Source organism: Neodiprion pinetum, chromosome 2 (genome assembly GCF_021155775.2).
Source record: "Neodiprion pinetum isolate iyNeoPine1 chromosome 2, iyNeoPine1.2, whole genome shotgun sequence".
NCBI classification, from domain to species: domain Eukaryota; kingdom Metazoa; phylum Arthropoda; class Insecta; order Hymenoptera; family Diprionidae; genus Neodiprion; species Neodiprion pinetum.
In genome coordinates, this window is record NC_060233.1 from 22,062,845 (window position 1) to 22,088,157 (window position 25,313).

The following is a 25,313-nucleotide window of genomic DNA, read 5'->3' on the forward strand; positions in this document are numbered from 1 at the left end:
GGCCGGTTCTGGATAGAAACACCTTCTTTACCGACCAAGCCGACCAGCGGTCATTTCGACGGCAGCCATTTTTTTTTGATGGCAGCCATTTTGATTTTTTTCGATGGGCGGGCAATTTTGACGATGGCCATTTTGACGGCGGCCATTTTTGATGGCGGTCATGATTTTTTCGATGGCGGCAATTTTGACGATGGCCATTTTGACGGCGGCCATTTTTGATGGCGGCCATGATTTTGTGATGGCGGCAAATTTGATTTTTTGATGGCGGCCATTTTGACGACGGTCATTTTTGATGGCGGTCATGATTTTGTGATGGCGGCCATTTTGACGGCGGCCATTTTTGATGGCGGCAATTTTGATTTTGTGATGGCGGCCATTTTGACGGCAGCCATGATTTTTTTTGATATATAGCCAATAGTTTGCCCCAGGCGAAAAATAATATTTTCCACGTACTTCGAATACATTCTTTTACGTTAATCGACCGGATGGTGACATCGCGATTAGATAGACAGGGAATGCCGATGACGATCCGTAAACTTTCACGCTAATAGTTTACCCCCAGAGCGAAAATTTCACATTCGAAAAAATATTAATAGAATTTATTGTATCGGAATCGTCCGACGGTGAGCGGCACGCGGTCAAAGGATTTCGGTGCGACGTTGAATTTGAGACAAACAATACTCGGAATCGTTCGACGAGTTTCGACTTGACGGCGAGCGGCCTGCGGACAACAGATTGCGGTGCGGCGTTGAATTCTGGAAGGTTCTGAAATAAACTCTTAACTAGCGGGACAGAGGTTCTGAATAAACGGTTGTTATTGACGATAAAAAATATTTTATTGAAAAAAACAACTCAAGATTACAGTTTTACATGAAATTCGTAATGCTAATGTATGAGTGTTCTTACTCAACGGTATCGCATCCATGCTTTAGACAATGAGAATGAATAACTGTTCGAGGAGATACCGATTGTCTTTTGTGTTTGAGTAAAAAATTTCGCAGTAACAATACGTTTTGGGCTGCACAGTTTGGACGTAATATAGCGTGATGCGTACAGTTTGAATTCGTGTCCGACATTTCATTCAACTTCTGCAACGACGGACAACTCAAATCCATCATTTCAACGACTTCAACTTTTTCACCCAGAAGTTTCTGCAGCCAACTTTTCTTCTCCAAACCTTTGACGTAAACTGTTGAAGCCTTACGCAGCAGCGTACATTCGATGGCGAAGTCGAGCTTCTCGAAAGGTAAATCACCACCTTCCCAGGATAGTCCATGATAATTCCGCGACAGCCACAAATTGTCGCTTTTGAACGGAGCACGTAAACAATTCCAATCGTACGGAGGTTCGAAGAGAAAAATTGACGGGTTGGCCTCTTCGTCGAGTGACACAACTGCCAACTCTTTTGGTGTAAAACCGGAACCCTGTCTTCTGAATCCTTGTACGTCGACTATGAACTCCATCGTGAAAAAAATACTGAATCGATTGTCACAACGTTCAAGGTTTTTATACCAATTTTCTCACCCCACCACTCAGCGGGTTATATTCAATTATACGATCATGTAAAATCAAGCAGTAGGCAGATGTACCGGTAGGAAAGTTATTCTTCGCCTCAAATTCGATACGAATATCTACCGGTCCAGATTTCAGAGCCTCGTTTTGTTTCGAACAGTCGATGAAAATCAAAGGTTCGTACTGTAGAAATTTGCTCTTCGTCAACAGAGGCTCGGGTTCTTTGCCGTAATAGGTGGCTTGAAAGTTTGCGTACATCTCGTACAGTAATGCAAAGCGATTGTGACTCATGTCCAAGTTCAGGTTACCGTACGGATAATACTCGGAATTCAAGAAGAGCTTGACGTCAGTAATGTTACAGTGATCAAGATGACTGGCATTTTTGCCGGCTTTGTTTTTTCGATTCGTTTGAAAACCGAGCATGACAAATCGCGGTTTTTCCAAATGGGTGGACGTTTTCACAGTCCAAACGTGTTTCGTGGTTGCCGGTAGCAAAGGATATTCGTACAACTCCCAACTGCGGAAGCTCATGGAGACTGGTGTATCTTTCTCAATGAAATTCAACAGTGCGATTTTTCGTTGATCCGAGAGCTTCACGTAGGGTACTAACCATTCCACCTGATCGATCACGATTCTAAAGTCTTCGTCTTGATTTTGAACGATGGCATTCAAATCACTTTTTGATCTTGTAAGAATCAGCTCGTGTTTCGCGTTAACGACGATCTTGCGATAGTCTTCAGCGAAGCCCAATATCATGCTCAAGGGAATAACTACGTCAAAGTTACCATCGGCATCAGTTAATTTTTTCGTTTCCTGAACATCGAGCCATCCAGCATTTTCCATAAGCCAACTTCGACCAGGGTTGAGCGAAGCGAAACCTTTCAGCAGGCTGGTCAGACCAACGTTTTTACATTTATCAATCTCTACGGCGTTGAGTTCGTACCGTACATCTTCGAACAAATGGCAGATGGCGTTATTGACCAAAGTTGTGATCGCTGCTGCGGTGCCGTCCGATTTGAGCAATTTTCCAGAGATATGCAGCGAACTCTTGCTCGGTAATACGCATAAATCCTGATGCTGAACGGTGATTCGAATCTCATCGCTGTTGTTGAAAGTTGACGATGCGTACGGTTTGTGTGCGTGTATTTCTTGGTGTGCGATTGATTCGTCAAAGACGACAGGTGTTTGAATGCTCAATATTTCCTCCTCCATGGTACGGAGCATACAACGAAACAGCAGAATCGCAGTTTTATTTGCCGGAAATTCCTTTTCCAAAAGGTGTCAGCTTTAGACCCAGAGCTATCAGGAACTCCACGTTTCGACGTGTTAGCGGTTCGGGAATCGATCGATGACTGACTTGATCGGGACATGCTGACTTACTGATATAACTCTTTTTGGTCAATCTGTTATATACAATACTCATCTTTTATTGCGATTTGATGTGCAGTCTCACAGTTATAACTTCTCCGCGAAAATTAACCAGATCTCCGTCTTGATCGACTAACCGAAGCTGTACGTGATCTATGGTCTTGACGGTGATCGGAAGGTAAATGACGTGCGACGGTACTTCCACGATCTTATATCCCGGTGGAACGATAGGGAAAAATTCGTGAATAGTATGCACTTTATGTCCATTGACGTAGGCACCCGTTGTAATGCTGCATTCGACTTGCAACGCGTTGACCTTGAGAATAGTTACAGGCATATCCGAATGGTGAGTTTGATTAGCTGCCAATACGCGCGGTGTAAATCCGAGAAGCTGACCAATAGAATCCTCAGGTTCCAAATCTACGATATGGTTACATTTGATTTCGCTGCGTAACGTATTATTGTTAGGCTTTATACTGATTTCAATGTCGGTATTTTTTAACGCGTCTTGAACATACTTTTCAATATCCTCAATTTCGTAGCTGCCAGTGGATATAGTGACTACCTTGTCGGCTACGTAAATTTTATTGCGACCGACATCGACGTTGGGAATGGAATTGAAGGTTAACAGTTCAACGAGACCGAGAACATAATTTTTGTTCAGAGCAAGTTCGATCGGAGGAAAATATTGCGCTTCGAGAATCGACGACGTTCCCGATATCGTTAATGTAAACGAATCATCCATGACTGCGAGTGCTCGACTGACGTTATTAAATTACGTGTCATGTTTATATAGCTTATCGCTTAGAAATTTCAGACACAAGTGTCCGCAATCGAATGTACCGTAATCTTGATACCTTTCGTCGTTGTACTTAACGCTACCAACACCGAGATATTTCACGAGGTCTAACGGCGGTTGAAGATGACCGAAACTGTCGAAGTAAACTACATCGCTGCCGCGTTTCTTATACGCAACCCAGTGTGTCCCAGGACCATCTTTATTGTCGAGATTTACTACAGCTGTTTCGTTTTTACGCGGCCCGGTTTTGGGCATTTCGTTGCGCATAAAGACACCTCGGAAGTATGGAATTTTCATGATTTTTGCATACTTCAGCAAATCCCAGTTGGTCAACGCTCGGCGTGGTAGCTTGACATTTAGTTTTTTGAAAGATGAAGACTAAAACCCTTTTTGTAAGGTTTGAGATGGAGACCTTTACCTAAAGCGATCGCTTCCATCGTTTTGTTATGCCGTTTGCTTACCTCCAATTCTCGTTTAGCCGCGCTCGCATCGTTTACAGCCTTTGCTATACCCGCAGCACCTCCCGCTAACGCACCCGTAGCGCTGAGACTGGCAAAAATAGGTATGAGAAAAGGTAGAAATCCGCCAACTTTTGAGGGTACCGGTAGAACGCGCGGTGATCGAACTTCATGTTTACCACCTTCTTTTTTCACAGCTTCTCGAGCACCTTTGAGTGCAGACTTGATGCTCGTTTTTGCGTCATAGCTTGGAATCATAGACTGTTTTGCCGCTCGTATGATTTTGTTCAAGAAAACGTTCTTAGGTTTTCGATACCCCATGCCTAACTTTGTTTTCACCTTCATCATGTTAGCTACAGCCCAAGCGGCTGCCTTCTCACCCAAATTTGCGTCCGTTGCGAGAACCCGTTTCCAAGCTTTTTCAGCTAATATTTTATCCGCAACGCTTCTAGCTTCAAGGTTCTCACGATGTTTCGAATACGCTATATCGTGTTCCTTACACGCTGCATCGAGAGGATTGATACCGGAATCGCCTCTCGCGAGTCTTTTCGACAACTTGGTGCCAGGACCGCAGTACTGGTAACCGGGAACATGCAACTCGATCGGAAGTTTGTTGATAATGCTATTTACCAAACCTTTCCCACTTGATCGCTTTTTTGACGATCGCTTACGATCACGTGTGTGCACAATCATGTCCGCTCCGCGACTGAGAGAAAGTTGTTATAAACGATGCATTTATGGAAAAATCCAGTCAGTCACGTTTGAGATGAGGTTCGAGACACAATCGGCCAAGCTGCCCGTGATGAATTTTGACAAATTTACACAGCAGAGTACAAAACGGAAAAAACGTGATGGCGAATTGTTGCCGAGTAGTGTACGTGCGGTATTCTGCGGACCATCCAACTGCGGCAAAACCAACGCATTATTTGCGCTTATAACGCATCCGAACGGCTTGAGGTTCGAAAACCTGTACGTTTACTCCAAATCTCTCAATCAGCCGAAATACAAGTTTCTGAGTCAAGTGCTCGAAAATGTCGACGGTGTTGAGTATTACCCCTTTAACGAGCATGAGCACGTCATTGCACCGAACGAGGCGCAACCTAACTCGATCATGATATTCGATGACGTAGCGTGCGAGAAGCAGGATAACATACGCGCGTACTTTTGTATGGGTAGACATCACGACGTAGACTGTTTCTATCTTTGTCAGACGTACGCTCGAATCCCTAAGCATCTCGTGCGCGACAACACCAACTTGCTGGTCTTATTCAAACAAGACGAGATGAATCTGAGACATGTGTACAACGATCATGTAAACACCGATATGTCGTACGTAGAGTTTAAAGACTTGTGTGCGGCGTGCTGGAACGGTGACAAATATGGCTTCGTAGTGATCGACAAGGATAGAGAGCTCGGTAATGGTCGGTATAGGAGAGGTTTTGACAATTTCATAAACATGACAAAAGAATAAAATACACGATCTTCGAAGACGACGGAACAGTAGCTTTCCAGAACTAGTTGTGTCAACATGCAGGAAATTCGTAAGGAAAAAGAAGTCTTGCATCGTATCGCTCAAGCGAGTAATGCGATTCGTCGTAAGCACAGAATCCTCAAGACGGGAAAAGAGTCGCTGCAGGAAACAATGAAGGATGTCTTCAAACCTGTGGTAACCCCGCTGCAGGCATTAGTCAATGTTTCTCGAGGTACGAAACTTGTCAAGGAAGAGGTGAAGGAAGAACTCAAAACTGAAACGAAGGATGAGCCGAAGAACGAAATAGAAGATTCTTTTGCAACTGCGGAGGAAGAGGATCAAACCGTCACGGAATCGTCGGTGAGATCAGAGGATGAATATCTTGAGATGCTCAACGATAAACAAAGACAGCAGGAGTTGGATACCGTGTACGGGGTACGGAGTCTTTCTACTGCCGGGCTGATGGTTGGTGATTCGCCGATAAGCTTCGAGCGCGATTCCGTTCGCATAGGCAACACGCTCTATCCGAAAACTCAAGGACTGCTGGAGCTGCTGTTTAATAAGACGCCCAACAGCGCTCACGTTACCCGCAACGACAGGGAGAATTATAGAAATATCCTTCTCGCAACAAATGCTCACAGAAAGTACTATAGCGCCACCGAGCCTATCCGAAACGCTCAGAGCGTCAAATTCAAACATTTAATTGCTGAGCTGCTGAATATTTCTACGTCAGGCAAAGACGTATCACCATCGTCACAGATGTCGAATCGTACGGGCAAAGGTGTTCTGCTACCTCAGGCTTGGGTTACTCGACAAGGTGTTAAAACAGATTATATTTTCTGGGACGACGCTAACGAGCTGGTAGAACGTCTTCGTTTACTCCTGGCATCTCAAGCAGCTGGGAATACAAGTCACAACAATGAAATTATGTCGATTCTGGAAGAATTGCGGGAAGCCGGAATCATTTATTAGCCAATTCTCGTCGACTCTGCAATCATTTACGAGATGAGCATCGACGTGTTTGGACGTCAGCTGAATAAAAACACAGCTGCGAGCACTCGCGGCCCTCCGGGTGTCGGGTTTCAAATAACAGCGGATGGGCATGACGATATATGGAACAAGAGACTGTGCAACGTCGCAGAACCCACAGCACCGAACAGTGCTGTAACTTTAAAAATCTTGAGACGAAAATTCAACGTGCTGCAAAAACAAATCGACAACCTCGATCAAATGACCAAAACTTTGGAGATCACCACGGAGAAAGCCTTGGATACCTTCTACACAGACCTTAAAACAGACAGAGACTTGTCGACTCGAAACGCGGAAATCATTTCCAAATTGGACACCAGACTAATAGCGTTGGAATATGAACGAGAAAAAGCAAGCACTGGTGACGGAACTGCATAAACCTGCACGCCGGAATTACCCACGTCGACGTGTAGACGTGCGCGGCATCGACGAGACCTGGCAGGCGGATCTTGTTGATATGACGTCGTACGCTGGACAAAACAAAGGTTACAAGTACATGCTCACAGTCATTGATATCTTTTCAAAGTATGCATGGACTGTACCGATAAAGAGCAAGTCTGGAGATGATGTTACGAAGGCAATGGAATCTGTGCTTGTCGAAGGACGGGTGCCGAAAAATTTACACGTCGACAGAGGAACGGAATTTTACAACTCGAAATTCGAATCGCTTATGATACGCTACGGAATCAAACTTTACTCCACGTACAGTAATTTGAAGGCTTCGATCTGTGAACGTTTCAATCGCACGCTGAAAGTTAAAATGTGGACACGGTTCAGCATGCAAGGAAGCTTCAAGTGGCTCGATATCTTATCTGATTTGGTTTCGGCTTACAACAACACCAAACACCGAACCATAAGAATGAAACCGTCGGATGTCACCGTTGCAAACGAGAGGCTGTTATTACGTCAGGCGTACGGAGGGCTTCGAGCGATACCTACCATATCGGCAAAAATTCAAATCTGGCGACAAAAGTTCGAATCAGCAAATTCAAAAATGTCTTCGAGAAAAGGTTACACTCCCAATTGGACGACTGAAATATTCACGATAAGTCGAGTGGAAAATACTCATCCTGTGACGTACAAGCTCAAAGACTACCGAGATCAACCCATCGCTGGTGGTTTCTACGAACAAGAGCTCCTCAAGGTTAAGCATCCGGATATCTATCTGGTGGAGAAGGTGCTCAAGAAGCGTGGAAGAAAAATATACGTTAAATGGTTAGGTTTTGACAATACACACAACAGTTGGATAAACGAATCGGACATGTAACTTTTGAATAAATGAATTTTTTTGTAAAAACGTGTGTGTCTCTTTATTTTATACCCGACACATGACAAGTATACATCTTTGTTTTTTTAGACAATCAACAGACATATGCATCGTTGTACAAATTTTTTTTATACTTCGGAGCGTTCTTATTAACCATCCTGCATAATAATATTTTATACATCATGGTACAGTTGAAAAAATTAAGCTCTACATAATAATACATCATGGTACAGTTATAAATTAAGTCTTACACAGATTACGGTAATTTATAAAGCTACGGTGCAGGCTTGTAACCCCACGGAAGCGTATCGGTCGTGTTTTGAAACACGATCCGCTTGTCGTCATTCCAGCTCAGTGCTACTTTCTGCTGTTCTACGGTATATACCTCATGCTTTCGACTCATGATCAAATGCTGATTTGAGGATAGATTTTCACGTTTCAACGCACAGTCCAAATAATCGTTGAAGGTTATTTTTCTTAACGCTGATCCTCTAACACCTTTGGCACGTTTGTTGTCTTTTTCATCTCCCAAGACTCGGAATGCGTACAATTTAGCTCGTAACCCTACAAATTCCGACATGATTTTCCCGTTATTCTCGTCTTTCATCAAGCCGAGAACTTTTTTGTTTGCTCGAGGTATTCCGTAAACGTTGTCAAGAGGATAATCCGACGTGTCGAATTTGTGCAAGTCCTCCTTCATGTGTTCGTATATGTCGGGGACGGTAAAATTGTAAATCAAACTGTCGGTATCCGTGTACATTAATTTTGCTCGGTTGCCAAATTTCTGCTTAATGTAATTGTAATGAAAATCATAGATGTATGTTTTAGATAGATCCAGGATGGAGAAACCTGCATACAATGGTTTATTCAATTTGACTTTCGTCTTATTCATTTCGACGATAACCATCTCTTTGTCGAAAACGGTGCAGCTGTGAAAATTAGGCTTGGCTATGGTAGCTCTCGCACCGTACCGTCCATCCCATTCGGTGATCAATCGAACATCTCTGTACTTTCGCACGTTTTCCATAGTTTTGCCAAAAACTGCGTTGTTCATTAGCTTGTAAAAATTTTTCTCAAATTCGTTGTCAGATTTTTTTCGCAAATCGGTATTTAAATCTATATATTTTTTGAGCCACGGGGTTTGCCTGAATTTGAGAACTCTGTGAATTTAAAGTAATTTTAAGCCTAATTGTAAGCATTGTTTCAAAACGCTGTAGTGAACAACGTAGTTTTTCTTGGAAAATAGCGTGGGCGTCAATTTTGACTGTTTATTGGTCGAAATCGGAGGTACATAGTGCTCCGGACACAATGGTAAATCCTTATGAGTTTCATGCAGTTCCGCAGGATATTCCAAATCTACCTCCAGCACGTAACCAAACTCTGCATCGTCCGAGATGGTAAGAACGTCGCATTGTCTGAAGTCTGATACCCATTCGAAGGAACTGTATGGCAGAGCAAAGCTCATAGCTGCACCGTACAAATTATTAACGTCAAAGTACATGAGATAAGATTCTTCGATCTCAGGATCGAATTCCTCTCCCATGTACCTGTTGTTGGCCTTTGCATATCTGTTCGAACACTGTGATACACCACCACGAATACCTTTTTCGATAAACATAACCATGTCTATGTCGGTGAGAAGCTCGAGTTCGATGCCTGTACATTTTAACATTGCATCAAACGACAGACCGGGCGCTGTGTAGTAATGTAACGGGTCCAGTTTGTACGTCGTCCAACAATTCTGTCGAAAATTTTGAAAAACGTCAGCCAGTAAAAACACGTCCGTCTGTAAATACAAGTCCGAATACTCTCCCAAAGTTTGGACGTTAAAAGTTTGCCATACGTCGCACGCGTGTGCGTAATCGTCGTCTGATATATTCCGGTCGTTTAATTTTGAATAAAACTGTTCTTTGGCTGGTAAATGTTTCTCCTCGAGCTTCTCCCAACTGTCTATGTATTCGTACGGGAAGACACCTTTCCTAGTCAATAACCGAAATTTGTTCAAGCTACTGCAGAATTTACGTGTTATTGTTTTTCGGCAATCGTCCAGATACGATGATAATTTATCGAGGCTGCTAGGCATGAAACGGTACGAATCTATGAAACGGAACGTTACATCCGTTCCCTTAACGAATTTAGTGAAGGAAATGTACTTTTCTTTGTTGACAGGTAATAGTTTAACAGTACCTTCGAATGACGTACCCAGGGCTTTGATCAGAAAATGCGAATCGTAACCCGAAAGATTGTGGAATATCACTGGGATGGTGTGCGAATTTTGGTAATTTAGATTACAGCTGCGGTGAGCAGCACCACGGTACTTTCCCGTGAAATGACAGTGATCCCGATGTTTCACGTCTGTGGGCGTAAACGGTTTTTCACAAATATGACAGACCGCCGACAAATCAAATTCGTTGATCTGATTGAAATTTAGTGGTTCCATCGGTACAACAGTCTTGTAATATCCCTCTAACGAAAGTGCCAATTCCTTTAACTCGTTTACAAACCATTGGATGCAAGTTTCTCCGCGATTAATTTTGAATTCTGAAAGCGAATCGTCAAACGCACAATGCAGATAGTAAGCTATACTATACGGAAGATGCTTCTGATAAATTGTTCTATTTTCCCCAAAACTTTCATGTGTGGGCTGCAGTAAACATTCTAGATCTGCGTAAACGCAGAACGGAACGGTTTCTTTGTGCTTGAAATTTTTAAATTTGAGAATCTTGTCCTCTTCTGTTGGCAAGATAACTTTGGTTTTATTCAAATTCATGCAATCAACTCGGTGCTTGATCAAACATCTTTCGAAATTAAAATGAGACAGACACCTATCGCACGTAATCCGTCACCCACTTTTTGAAATTGTTGAAATTTGACTGTCAACGATTTCAGAATTCCAATTGTAGTCAAAATTCTTGTCTTCTCCCCGATCGTTGAGGCGTTGTTGCGTAAGATTTTATTCAAAAGCCTGGTATTTTGGGTTCCGAATCGAATCCATTTTGCAATTTCTGCCAGTGACGATTTTTCAGATAAAATCTTGAACGTCGTTTCCATAATTTGTATTAATTTCAAACACTTTTCGGAATCCATGTTTCTTCTTCTTTCGATCTCACACACACTTGACAAAGATAGAGTTGCGAAGCTTCCTCTAGAATGACCGCTCTACGCTGACCCGGTCTCTTTTATGCTAATTGCGATGTCACCATCCGGTCGATTAACGTAAAAGAATGTATTCGAAGTACGTGGAAAATATTGTTTTTCACCTGGAGCAAACTATTGGCTTACAATAAATTCTAATAATATTTTTTTCGAATGTGAAATTTCCGCTCTGGGCTATTAGCGTGAAAGTTTACGGATCGTCATCGGCATTCCCTGTCTATCTAATCGCGATGTCACCATCCGGTCGATTAACGTAAAAGAATGTATTCGAAGTACGTGGAAAATATTATTTTTCGTCTGAGGCAAACTATTAGCGTGAAATCTAATTGCGATGTCGCCATCCGGTCGATTAACGTAAAAGAATGTATTCGAAGTACGTGGAAAAATATTGTTTTTCGTGTCTATCTAATCGCGATGTCACCATCCGGTCGATTAACGTAAAAGAATGTATTTGAAGTACGTGGAAAATATTATTTTTCGTCTGAGGCAAACTATTAGCGCGAAATCTAATTGCGATGTCGCCATCCGGTCGATTAACGTAAAAGAATGTATTCGAAGTACGTGGAAAATATTGTTTTTCGTGTCTATCTAATCGCGATGTCACCATCCGGTCGATTAACGTAAAAGAATGTATTCGAAGTACGTACTATTAGCGTGAAAGTTTACGGATCGTCATCGGCATTCCCTGTCTATCTAATCGCGATGTCACCATCCGGTCCATTAACGTAAAAGAATGTATTCGAAGTACGTGGAAAATATTATTTTTCGCCTGGGGCAAACTATTGGCTATATATCAAAAAAAAAAAAAAAAAGGCCGCCGTCAAAATGGCCGCCATCACAAAATCATGACCGCCATCAAAAAATGGCCGCCGTCAAAATGGCCATCGCCAAAATTGCCGCCATCGAAAAAATCATGACCGCCATCAAAAATGGCCGCCGTCAAAATGGCCTCCATCACAAAATCAAAATTGCCGTCATCGAAAAAAATCATGACCGCCATCAAAAATGGCCGCCGTCAAAATGGCCATCGTCAAAATTGCCGCCATCGAAAAAATCATGACCGCCATCAAAAATGGCCGCCGTCAAAATGGCCATCGTCAAAATTGCCGCCATCGAAAAAATCATGACCGCCATCAAAAATGGCCGCCGTCAAAATGGCCATCGTCAAAATTGCCCGCCCATCGAAAAAAATCAAAATGGCTGCCATCAAAAAAAAATGGCTGCCGTCGAAATGACCGCTGGTCGGCTTGGTCGGTAAAGAAGGTGTTTCTATCCAGAACCGGCCTTGCTTATCTACTCAAATTATATCTGTTTCCATGCATTATCAAACAAGCTTACCAACTCATCGCCTCGCATGCCACACCACACGTTGATACTCCAGCGAACTTGGTGGCTTGATTCCCGAACATTGTGCGGGTTTTCTTCCGCCCAATGATGGATGTTGTGGCTGTTGAAAACCCCGTCGTGATCAAAATTCGACTCATCCGTAAATAAGATGTTAAATACGAACATCGGGTCTGCTTGATGCTGCTCCAATATCCATTCGCAAAAAGCGGTTCTTGCCACACGGTCTGGACCGTGCAGTGCTTGAACCTTTTGCGAGTGAAATGGTTTCAGCTCGTTAGTTTGCAAGACCCGGTGTACGGTTGACTTATCAGTCTCGTGTTCCGCGGCCAAAACCCGAGTACTTTTAGTAGGCGCCCTCTCAACATCGTCGAGGATACGTTCCTCGAACTGTACCGTCCGTCTGGACCTCGGACGTCCAGCGTTAGAACGATCCGAGACGAAGCTGCCAGTTTCGCACAGGCTTCGCTCCAAGCGGCGGAAGACCTTCGCAGACGGATGCCGCCTCAACGGATACCGGTCCGCGTATTCGCGAGCTGCGTCCCCCGCAACGTTGTCACACCTTCCCATCATCAGCACCATATCGTACATCTCGCGATTTGAAAAATCCATCGTAAAGACAATTGTACTCGAGCGATGCTGAAGACAATATAAGCAAAATTTGCCAGTTGCCAGTCAAAGCGCGTTGTTTATAACAATTGACTCTCGAGTTGCTATGCAGCCGTATTACTTTCCGTACACAACGGGTGTAAAATAGATACGAATTCGATTGAAAACGAAAGACTTTAAACTTATTTCAGCAGCATAATATTGAAAATGTCTGAAAGTCGTTAATCTATGATCTGAATCATGAGTAACTACACGGAAAAAATGGAAAAATTACAATTGTAATAAGTGGCGCTTCGTAAATAAAACTGGAAAAATTACAGTTTGAGATAACATTTTTATGAATTCAATTTTAAAAATGAATTCTTACAGTTACAAATGTAATTTCACATTTTTAATATGTAATTTCGACAGAAAATGCAAAATTTACACCTGAAACTTTGATTTTTCAAGTTAGCTTTCGAAGTGCTACGTTACATCAAAAACTGTGAATTTTCCGTTCTTCTTTTTTCTGTGCACTGCAACTTTGAATTCGCGGCCAATCAGCTTCATTTGAGATTCTTAGTTACCCGGAAAGTAGTACTTGAAGAATTATTTCTGAATAATCTGGGTTTAATCAGTTAGTCTTCCATTCTTGGCAAAGGTTCAATCACTGTATGGGTCAGACCATGCGGAAAGAATAAATTCTTGCGACAACGCATTACAGCAGCATAAAGCGGAACCGCTGTTCATGTTTCATATTTTGTTTGCACGTAAGTAGAATTTCGATCTGGACGGAATGTTAAACGTCCACAACGTTTATCACTGGGCCAAATGAAATCCACGCAATGTTCGTAAGTCGAGCCATGAAGTTCGATGGATTATCAATGTGTTTTTGCAGCATGTTGGATGACGAGTTGGAAAGTGTGACGGCTCAGTAGAGAGCCGTGGTAAGAGTCAGTCGGTCACCCGCCGGTCCAGGAATAAGACATATAAGCTTGGTAACGCAACATTGTCTGATTTAATGTATATCATCGTGTATCCCTTCGAACGAGCATATTTTACGTTTACGTTAAAAGCGACGAACCCTGTGAGGGAAGCATCAAGTATAAAGGAACCCGGGGCCGACTCAACAATGTAAAACGACCAATAAAGAAAGAAAGATAAGTTCATGAGTATTTATTTTATAGTAACAAATGGATCTGTTACAAAAGCTTGCTTAATAGTTCTTCAATACAGACATAAATTGCTATCATCACATTGGCTTGATTTTGAACTTCATAAGTGGAGACCTGTTTTATGACTGTTCGGAAAAATTCATATGGAATATTTGACCAATCAATGATTCAACGAGCATTATGGATTGATTATACATTCAATCAATGCGGGGTTATTCGTACGACAGATTGGTCTCTGCTTTTTACGCGCAAGATGGTATTAAAGAACTTACCTGAAGTTTCTGAAAATCAAGCTTCCAGATCTGCTGAATAATCGTCTACTTAAACGTAGAGCACAGATATTCGTTGATCATGGTAATTTGTGAACGACAGATTTCAGGAGAGGTATAAGATACGCCGTAGACGCCGATCGCTTGGCCACTACGATCAGCGGATGTTAATCCGTTAAATTCTTTCGTGTAGAGCATGACTCAGAAGTACATACAAGGATCCACCTTATTTCTATGAAGCCCTGGAGAAAAAAATCGTGAAGGTAACGACAACGGCTACTCCGGACGTCGGTCGAAAAGTTATCGGTCAGCTGGTCGAATGTTGCAGGAGAAATTGCTGCCGTAGGAATAAGCGAAAAGCCGCATTTTCGAAGCCGCAAATCAATACTGAATGGAACGATTAGTTGTCAACACCGAAAACAAAACAGAGTGCCGTACGATGTTTCTCATTTCCTAGTAATAATAACACAGAATCATGGTACACGATTGAAATTATGTTTCTGAAATTGGAGTACATTGATTTTTTGTGACTTCTAATGGGAAAAACATGAGAATTTTTTTTATCCAATAACATTTGTAGCGCCGTAAACTGATTTATGGAACAATTGAGTGTTGCCGAAAACAGTGCAAATAAATCTATGTAACATGAATTTAACAAAATTAACCTTTTCCGACTTATCAATAATTTATTCAGTGAAATAATGTATAGTATAACTCACTTATCAGTCAGTTGGTTTATCTAAATTTTCGTGTCTTTGAATTCATTCCTTCTTTGCCGTGAAAGAATATTATGCCCTAAAATGCTTCTCTCTGTCTACATAATCGAAATTTCTTTCGAAAATTTGGCAATGTCCGGGTATAAGAAAAGATGTTTCCATGTAAAATGAAGCATTGTCGAAATTACGAAATCCCATTTAATTCGAGCATTAATTTGTCTGGCTATAAAATACATTTTTCGTCGCAAAATAGGCTGCAAAAGCACGAAGGGATACTGAGACTCATCGCTTTTCGCTTTTAAATTCGATGTTTAGATGTTCTTTTTTCTATGAAAAATCTTGTTGGTATCCCCCCTCATCGGATGGGTCTTTGATTGAGGTAATTTTTAAAAAAGGAAATTTACATATTATTGAGAATGGATTCACGGATTTGAATGAAAATTGGTACCATGAGGATTTTGGGGTCGCTGATCACGAATCTGGGGTTAGATTTGAAAAATTCGAAATGGCGAACTCACATGGTGAAAAAAAATCTTAAAATATTCGGATTTTGGTGGAAATTGGAAAATGGAGATTTTTCCGGTCATCAGTAACCGATCCAAGGTCAGATTTCCAAAATTTATGATGGTCGATCCATTATTAGTGGTTCAAAATGAAAAAAATCGTAATATTTTTTTATGTAATATGATATGCGAGGGCTTTTGAATCGTCAATCACGACTCTGAATTCGTAGTTGGAAAATTGGAATTGGATATTAATATTTATTTGTTCCATGAACCTTGAATTTGCAGTGTGAAAACGGGACGTTCGAGCGCTGGCTCACGGTCAGCCTCAAGCCGCTTGTTTACTCATACGAACGATGCAATACAGTATCGATGTATGTGGTTTAAGTATTAATTACTCAAAATTTATCAAACTTAAAAATATTTTGAATAAGACTATGAATTATCAAAATATCTCTTCTGATATTATGACTACACGCAGAAATTTACCAAATCGATTAATTTTTGTCAATTCAATCGAGCCGTGTTCGATTATTTTGTTGAAGTCGATTAATCGATACATTGATTATTCTCAGATAAGTGGCCATCACTAGCATTGATCTCAACGATTTCAACGTTACTTGCCACTCCAGACCCACATTGAATCGACGAGGGAATAACTGGGAATTTGAATGACACCATATTTTTTTAAGTTGAATTAATTGACTTTATTCATGTAATTTGACTTCATTTTTCTGGTCCAAATAATAATTTTTATTTTTCCTCAAATTCGGATAGATTTATTAAATTCAAATTGCTTCATTTGAATTCAGGTATTTGAAAATTTTCTTCTTCTTGATTTAAAATTCCTTTTTTATTTGAATTTAATTGGTTTTCTCTCCAAACATAAAATTTTGGCACGAATCTAAAGTTATTCAAAGTAACTTGACTTATCACAACTCTTCCTAATTCAGTTATATCTCAAATAATTCCAATGATTTCAGTTATCATTTTTAGTGATTCAGTGAATTCTCATTTACTCAGTTATTTTGTGTTAACTCAGGTGAATTGTAATTGATTTACAAACCTATTGACACGTCAATTCAGCGAGTTATTTTTCCCTCGCATTATTGAAAAATCGGATGTCAATGATGAATTTCAAACTAGTGGAAAAGTTATGTTGCAAAGACACAAAAAAATGTTCGGAAAGCATAATTCAGATTGATTGAATGACTAATTATGAACCCTAACGGCATATCAATCATCTAAAATCTCTAGTTTTATGCATACATCGATGATTGGAAGTGTTTTATAACATTAAATCTTAAATCCGCTGATTTATTTCGAGATTTATTTTTATTTTCACTCGTAGATGTGTGTTTCGTAGTATTGTGTAGCTGGGCATTCGCTTATTTTCACACACACGAGTGTGCGTCCGTGGGTGTGCGGCCGGCAGCGTGTGCCGCGGCAACAATACCGAGGTCAGCGCTCAAGAAGGGGTACAACAGCGAGAGAGGGGAGGTGCCGATATTCAATTCGTCAACGAATAATAATAATTCACCCAGACGAACAAAAGAGCAATTTCCGTGGCGGCAAATCCAGATAAAATGGTGCACTCTGATTGGCCTAGCGCTATCGATTATAATTCAAAAACTATGCGTCGGACGAGCTTCCGGTAAAGAAATGCTCGGTTGCATTTCAGTCAGGTATTACGCTGGCTGGTCCGTGTCCCCCAATTTAAGGACATCCTGTATATAGGCTCAACGCATCCGATGCAGACTCATCAGTCTTACACGATACGTGCAAGTAAAAAGCCTATAATTTTCATTTCTCTGACATACAATTGTTGCCTATAACCGTTAAAGTTATGACTGTCGAAGCGTATATGGGACTTGTGGAGAAGATGGAGGGGATGTACAATTTGCTGAGAGAGCAACCACCCGGAGAAGATAATGACGCTGTCATCAATCATTGGGCTGATATTGGAATTGCGAATATCCAAGTTCTACGGGATATTTTTATGCAACGAGGAACGACTGTTGGTGCGAAAATACGGATCCAACATATGATCGCACTCCTGCAATCTTGGGTGACAAAGATCAAACAGTTGCAGCAGCGCACAGTGGTGACGGGTGAAAATATCGGTACTTCTGCGGGTGTACAGTAGGACGATGTGAATAGTGTTTTTAACAGCCGAATCAGAACGGAGGTTGTCACAAATCTCCGTCACAAAAATTTGGACGCCTTTCTGTACGATGTGCAGCGCGTCGTCACCGAGAAGTTGGAGCTGATACTGCGCGAGGAGGGAAATGTGAAGGTTGACCTCATATTATCGTGCAAATTCGAAAATGCCAAGCACGAAGAGATCTCCACCGAAGTTAAGAGTTTCAACACCTCCAACGTAGCGATTCTTCTCCCATCGAGCGATATGAATGGTCGGCTTACACGTGCACGGGGTGATCTGCTATCAAAGGTAAAAGATTTCGAGCAACGTGATTCCGGCTGGTGTATGATTTAGATCCTCAACATCGCTGTGAATATCAATCGCTATCAGCCTCTCGCCGCGGGAGCTTCAACATTCATCGAGCTGCCATAAGACATTCAATGGAAGAAAGCGGTGGTGAACGTGAGGAACAAGGTCGAAAGATGTCTTTTCTGGTCCGACATAGCAGCCCTTCACCCGGGCAAGATCAACACCGATAGGACTCACAACTATCGTCGCCATATTTCCGAGTTGGACTGTACAGGTATCAAATTCCCTGCTACTCTACATGATGTGAAAAAGCTTGAGAGATTGTATAATTTGCGCATCAATGGAAATGGTATAGAATCTCAAACTTTTTCGCATCATGCAAAATCAAATAAAAGCGTCATCGTGCCAATTTATTTTAGTAAAAATTTGCATAGCATAAGCATTGACACGATCTATCTTCTAATAATTGAAAGCAATCCGAAAGACGATATGACTGGTGAGTTTGCACCGAGATTCCACTTTGCTTGGATTAAAGATCTTTCCCGATTGGTTAGCAAACAATTGTCTAATCATGATGGTCGACTGTTTTTATGTGACAATTGTTTGTGCCACTTTAGCGTAGAACACGTCTACGACAATCATCGACAAGATTGTATTATGCTAAATAAAGTACGCATGGAGTTTCCCAAGTGTCAAGATTGAGTATTTTCCAATTTTCAAAACAAAGGCACCGTTCCATTTGTCGTATACGCCGATCTCGAATGTATATTAATCCCTGAACCTGTAGATGAATTTGAAACTCGTAAGACTTGTGAAATTCAGAAGCATATCCCGCACAGTGTAGCGTACTATGTACATTGCGCGTACGATGAGACTTTATCGGAGTTTCACGGTGAACGCGGTGTCGATTGCATAGATTGGTTTATGAAACAGCTTATGGATTTATCAATTCAAGTAGAGTCACGCATCAAAAACATAATTCCGATGAAGTCTCTTACTCAAGTGCAACGCGATCGTCACATGCGCGCAAAGAATTGTTATATTTGCGAAAAACCGTTTACCCCTGAAGAGAAAAAGTGTTACGATCACTGTCACTTCACGGGTAAATATCATGGTCCTGCTCATAATCGGTGTAATTTGAATTTTAGAGAGTCGCACACAATTCCAATAGTTTTCCACAATTTGTCCGGTTACGATTCTCACTTTTTAATAAAATCCCTCGCGTCAACTTTTCCTGGTAAAATTACACTACTACCCATAAATAAGGAAAAATATATATCCTTTACGAAACGCGTCGATGGAACAATGATGCACTTGAGATTCATCGATTCGTTCCGATTTATGGCTAGCAGCATCGATAAACTTTCCACATATTTGACCGATACCTATAAACGCATAACACGCAAATTTTATAATAACCCGACTCAGTTCAGTTTGATGACCCGCAAAGGCGTTTTTCCCTATGAATACGTCGATTGTTGGGGGAAACTCGATGAACCGCGATTACCTGCAAAGAAGCATTTCTACTCGCACCTCTGCGATGCAAATATTTCAGACACCGATTACGAGCACGTAAAAACTGTTTGGAGGGAATTTCATTTAAAGTCATTGGGGGACTATTCAGATTTATATTTGAAGACTGATGTTCTTTTGCTTGCCGATATTTTAGAAAATTTTCGCGCTAGCTGCTTCAAAACATACGATTTAGATCCGTTGCACTACTACACTGCACCGGGACTTGCCTTTAACGCGATGCTCAAGCATACTAATGTAAATTTGCAACTTTTAGACAACCCTGAAATGTTGTTATTTATCGAAAGAGCCATTTGACGCGGCGTAGCACAATGTTCTAATGGGCACGCTCGGGCCAATAATAGATTCATGGGAACAGATTTTGATCTAAACAAAGCCGAATCGTATCTCACGTATTTTGACGTGAATAACCTGTACAGTGCAGCTATGAGCGTGCATTCACCAATCGGTTCGTTTGGGTGGGAGTATCAGCACATCGATATAACAAACCATCCGGACGATTCGCCGATCGGTTACTTTCTGGAGATAGATTTGGACTATCCTGTGGAACTCCACGAGGATCACCAAGACTCACCTCTTTGCCCCGAACATTTTACTCCTCCAGGTGGTAAAAATGCCAAACTCGCGACCACCCTTCACCCCAAAACAAAATATATATTGCACTATAGAAATTTGAAACAGTATTTGAGTTTAGAATTGAAATTAACGAAAGTGCATAGAATTTTGAATTTTGCACAATCTCCACGGCTCGAGCCGTACATCACTCTCAACACAGACATGTGTAAGCAGTCTAGAACTGAATTTGAGAAAAACTTGTATAAACTAATGAACAACGCTGTGTTCGGCAAGACTATGGAGAATGTGCGAAATCATAAAGATGTTGAATTGGTCACAAAATGGGAGGGAAGAGGTGGTGCGAGAATGTTTATTGCCCGAGCAAACTTTCACAGCTGCACCGTATTTGGCACTGATATGGTTATCATTGAAATGAATCGTGTCGAAGTTCACTTTGCCAAACCTATTGACGTTGGCGCATCAGTTCTAGATCTGTCTGAAATTTTTCTCTACGATTTCCACTATAATTATATTAAAACCAACTTTTCGAACAAACAAGCTATATTGATGTATACCGACACAGACAGCCTTAATTATCAATTCAGTATGCCTAATATCTACGATATCATCAAACGTGATGTAGATACAATGTTTGATACCTCGGACTATCCGCCCGACAATGTGTGTGGTATTCCCCTTAGAAACAAGAAACGACTAGGGTTAATGAAGAATGGAAATAACGGTAAAATTATGACATAGTTTGTGTGACTGCGAGCAAAGCTGTACAAGTTTACTACGGTGGGTGAGGATGAGGAAAAATATGACAGTGGCGTAAAAGTGAGTAATCGCGCCAAGGGTGTAAGAAATTCATCGATAAATAGCATCACGTTTGATGATTATAAGCGCTGTCTGACGGCTTACCAAGAGTTGACTCTTCCACAGTCTTTAATACGCAGCAAAAAACACGAAGTAAGCACGATCGTACAAAAAAAATTGGCTCTGAGTTGGCTGGATGACAAGCGGCAATTGATACCCAGACAGACCGACACCGTATCTTGGGGGTTTGTCCCAGCCCCCCAATAGCTGTATGATAAAACTGTGGACGTAGAATTGATGTAAATATTTGATGTTTGACGCCTCGGACGACCCACCATCGGGCGGAAACGTTTCACCATCAATACGAAATTTAATGGATTTGAAAATGTGAACTCATATACTTACTAATTATTTATTTATTATTATTCATATATCAAGCACTTATTGATATTTATTCGTTCACCACGAGAAAAGTTTTCAGAAAATGAAAAAAGGTTTTCCAAAAAATAAAATGTGTAATAATCGTGTGACAAAATTGCATATTGTCATTATTTTTATCATTATTATTATTATTATTATCATTATTATTATTGTTATTATTTTTTTTTTTTTTTTTTTTTTTCCGAGGAGTTGCGGAATCCAAGTTACGGATTCGCGCCAGTCATACGGGCTAGCGCGGATGTGGGACTCCAGGGTAGCCTACCCACTAAACCGCCACCTTCTGTGCAACGCTCCCAGCCAGGAACTATGGTGATATTACTTCTAGCTGGGAGCTCTGTCGGTGTGTTTTGTCAGTCTGTCCGTCCGTCCGTCCCGTGCAGGCAGTCCGTCAGTTACGTTACGTTAGGCAGCCGTCCGCGTTCTTACGTCGTAGAATTGTCTCTGTGTAGGTGGCAACAAGTTGCCACCTTTCTGTACTATGGAGCATCACCCCGACAATGTTGTCGGGAGTGATGCCTCCCACGACTGTCTCCAGTCTCTGTCGCAGTTCTGTCCAGCGGTCACATTCGAAGAACGTGTGTTCCGCGTCGTCTCGTTCGTGTCCGCAGTACGTACAGTTGGGCGTCCGTACTCGGTTCAGGTTGTGTAAGTATCGTCCGAAGTAGCCATGGCCCGTCAGAAGCTGGGTGACGTAAAAATTCACATCCTCAAACCCCCTCTGGTTCCACGGTCTCAGGTCCTTGATGAGTCGTCTCGTCCAGTTTCCCGTTGTTTCTTCCGTCCACCGTTCCTGCCACGTCTGTATCGTCGCGTCTCTTTCCGTCGTTGCCGCGTCCCGTCGGGTCACGTCCGCGTCTCTTCCGTAGACCCTCTTGCGCTCGAACGCGAGAAGGTCTATGGGAATCACGCCTGCCACTACCAGAACGGCCCGTGCTGAGACCGTCCGATAGGAACAAGCGATCCTCAACGCGCTTCGTCTCTGTACCGTCGTCATTGCGTGACAGTATTTCTTAGTCTTCAGGGAGTCTGCCCAGATCTCCGCACCGTAGAGGAGGATCGATTTCACCGTCGACATCAGAAGTCTTCGTTTCCCTGGTCTCGGTCCGTTCGTGTTTGCCATCAGGCGGCTTAGGGATGCTATCCTTTCAGCCGCCTTCTGAGCCATTCGTCGTATATGAGGCCAGAAGGTCATCTTCGTATCCAGGGTCACCCCCAGGTACTTGACTTTCCCTCTGAACTCGATCTCGTCCGTCCCGACCGTCATGCGTAATGTCGTCGGTATTCGTCTCCTGGTGAGAAGCACCAGTTCTGTCTTTTCCGTCGCGAGTTGCAGTCCGTGGTCAGTCATCCACCGTCCGACTCGTCTCATCGTCTGGTTCAGTGCGTATTGTGCCAGATCTGGAGTTCGCTCGACTGTCACTGCCGCCACGTCGTCAGCGTAAGCGACCAGGCGAACGCCGAGTGGGAGCTCCAGTCTGAGCAGGCTGTCGTATATCCCGTTCCAGAAGTCGGGTCCTAGTATGGAACCTTGAGCGACCTTCGCGGTAATCTGTCGCGTCACTTGGCCTTCGGTCGTTTCGTACGTCAGTCGTCTGTTCCGAAGGTAGTCTTCAACAACTCGGAGCAAGTAAGGCGGGACCCCGAAGTCGCCTCTCAGCGACCCTAGGATATCCACCCACCTGGCCGAATTGAAGGCGTTCTTAACGTCAAGTGTCACCAGCAGCGCGACGGGTCGCACAGCGTGACAATGTCTGTCTGTCGACCGGAAGGAGTCAACCACCTCTTGGATCGCTCCAATCGTTGATCGACCCCTCCGGAAGCCGAACTGCTGGTCAGAGATGCCTCCGCCGTCCTGTATCGCGTCCGTAAGTCGTGGTCGCAGAAGCTGTTCGTACAGTTTCCCTGTCGTGTCCAGTAAGCTCAGCGGCCGGTAGGCCGACGGCGTGCTGGGGTCACCCCTACCCTTTGGGATAAGGACCAACCTCGCCACCTTCCACCGGTCGCTGAATGTCCCTGTCGTAAGGCACGTGTTGTAGAGGTCGAGAAGTATCTCCGGCCTCAGGCTCGCCATCAGCCGAAAAACCTCCGCCGGTACCCCGTCCGGTCCTGGCGCCTTACCCCTCTTTATTGCTTTGGTCGCTCCGACGAGCTCCTCGGCGATGAAGACGGGGGGCGCCGCCGTCCCGTCGTCGTTCGTCGCGTCCGTACGCGTCGGGTGCGTCGGGAACAGTCCGTCGACGATCCGTCGTGCGATTTCAGCATCCTTGAGTTCTGGCGGGATCCGGGCCCCCAGCCTACCGGTCACAATCTTGTAACCGGCACCCCAGGGGTCGCGATCCACCTCCTCGCAGAGCTTCTTCCAGCATCGCGTTTTGCTGTCTCTGATGGCGTACGTCAGTCGTTTTCGTTTAGTCTTGTACTCGGCCCGCAGGGTTTTTCTCTCGGGTCTCCCTCCAGCCCTCGTAACCCGTCGTCGTTTGTCCACCAGTATTGTGGTGGTCTGTTACGTCCGTGCTGTCGTTTTGGCATTGTGCTGTCGCACAGCCGCGTCGTCAGTTTGGCCGTCTCGTCTGCTAGTCTTTCCGCCCTTTGCCGGCCAGTCAGCTTTGGGGGGACGTCGGTAATTGGGGCCGGCGCTGCCGCCAGCTCCGCCGAGAACTTCAGTACGTCGAGTTTGACTACGTTCCACCGCGGGGGGTGCTGGGTCCTCGTCCGTGTCGTCCTTGTCTCTCCTAATACTTCGAAGGCGATGCACTGATGATCGCTGGCCGCGTAGCCCTCGAGCACCCGCCACCGCCCTATTCGTGGCAGAGTTCTGTCCGTCGTCATCATTACGTCCGGGATGGAGTCTCCAAATCCCGGCCGTGTGTACGTTCGTACGTCTCCTGTGTTTGCCACCACTACGTCCAGCCTTGCGGCCATCTCCAGCAGCAGCCGTCCGCGTCTGTTCGTTACCTTCATGCCCCACTCGACCGCCCTCGCGTTGAGGTCCCCCACGACCACGAGGCCCCCGGGCAAGCCCCTGAGTCCGTCCTTGAGGAGCGCAACCTTCGCCCGGAACACCGCCGCAGCGCAGTTTGGGGTCAGGTAGACGCTGACGTAAGTGACGGCGCCCACCCTAGCCCAGATGTAGTCGTCCCCGACGCCACGAGCGGTTATCCGGGCTCGGGCAGCGCCCCTCACCCAGATAGCCGCCGTCTTGGTCTCGTTCGTAATCCAATCCTGCATTTGTTGTACGGCTTGCACAGGATCAGAATGTCGGCGTCGTGTTCGTCTGCTATCTGTGGTAGTAGCATGTCTGCTGTCCTACTGCGGTTCAGGTTACCCTGAACTATCCTGTCCGTCTTCCGCCACCAGCGCCACCACCGCCACCACCGCCACCGCCGCCACCGCCACCACCGCCGCCACCGCTGCCACCGCCGCCGCCGCCACCGCTGCCACCACCACCACAGGGGCGAGGTCCTCCTAGACAGTAGAGAGGGGCTGCAGGCGGTGTCGATAGCGCCTGATCCTAGTGACAGGGGGCACCTCCACCATCGCCTGCCATGATCAAAGGCCTTTAAATAATGATATTAATAATTGTCATAATAACAACAACAATAATAATTATTGCAGGTGGCGGGGGGGTTGAATCCTCCGTTCAAGAAGTGACGACCCCGCGTACATCGAGTGAGTCAAGTGAGACTGAAGTTGGCACAGGCCCAACAGATGGCCCCCGAGGCGGCCTCAGGAGGCAGATTGGGCGTAAAAACCTGGTCTGCTCGAGAAGTGACGACCCCGGGGTTTTCTAGTAAGTCGGAGGGGACGGAAGTCGGCACAAGTCCGACGGAAGGCCCCCGAGGCGACCTCAGGGGCCGTGCT

The 25,313-nt window shown here is 43.8% G+C and overlaps 1 protein-coding gene across 1 annotated transcript; it reads left to right on the forward strand.

Moving 5' to 3' along the window:
* Nucleotides 1-5,665: 5,665 nt before the first annotated feature.
* LOC138190384 (uncharacterized) lies at nt 5,666-6,580 on the forward strand. Its single transcript, XM_069133166.1, has one exon. It carries the CDS (start codon nt 5,666-5,668, stop codon nt 6,578-6,580), a length of 915 nt encoding a protein of 304 aa, XP_068989267.1.
* The last annotated feature ends 18,733 nt before the right edge of the window (nt 6,581-25,313 follow it).

Excerpts from the sequence above, each read along its gene's own strand:
- LOC138190384 (XM_069133166.1), top strand. The coding sequence starts at position 5,666 with ATGCAGGAAATTCGTAAGGAAAAAGAAGTCTTGCATCGTATCGCTCAA.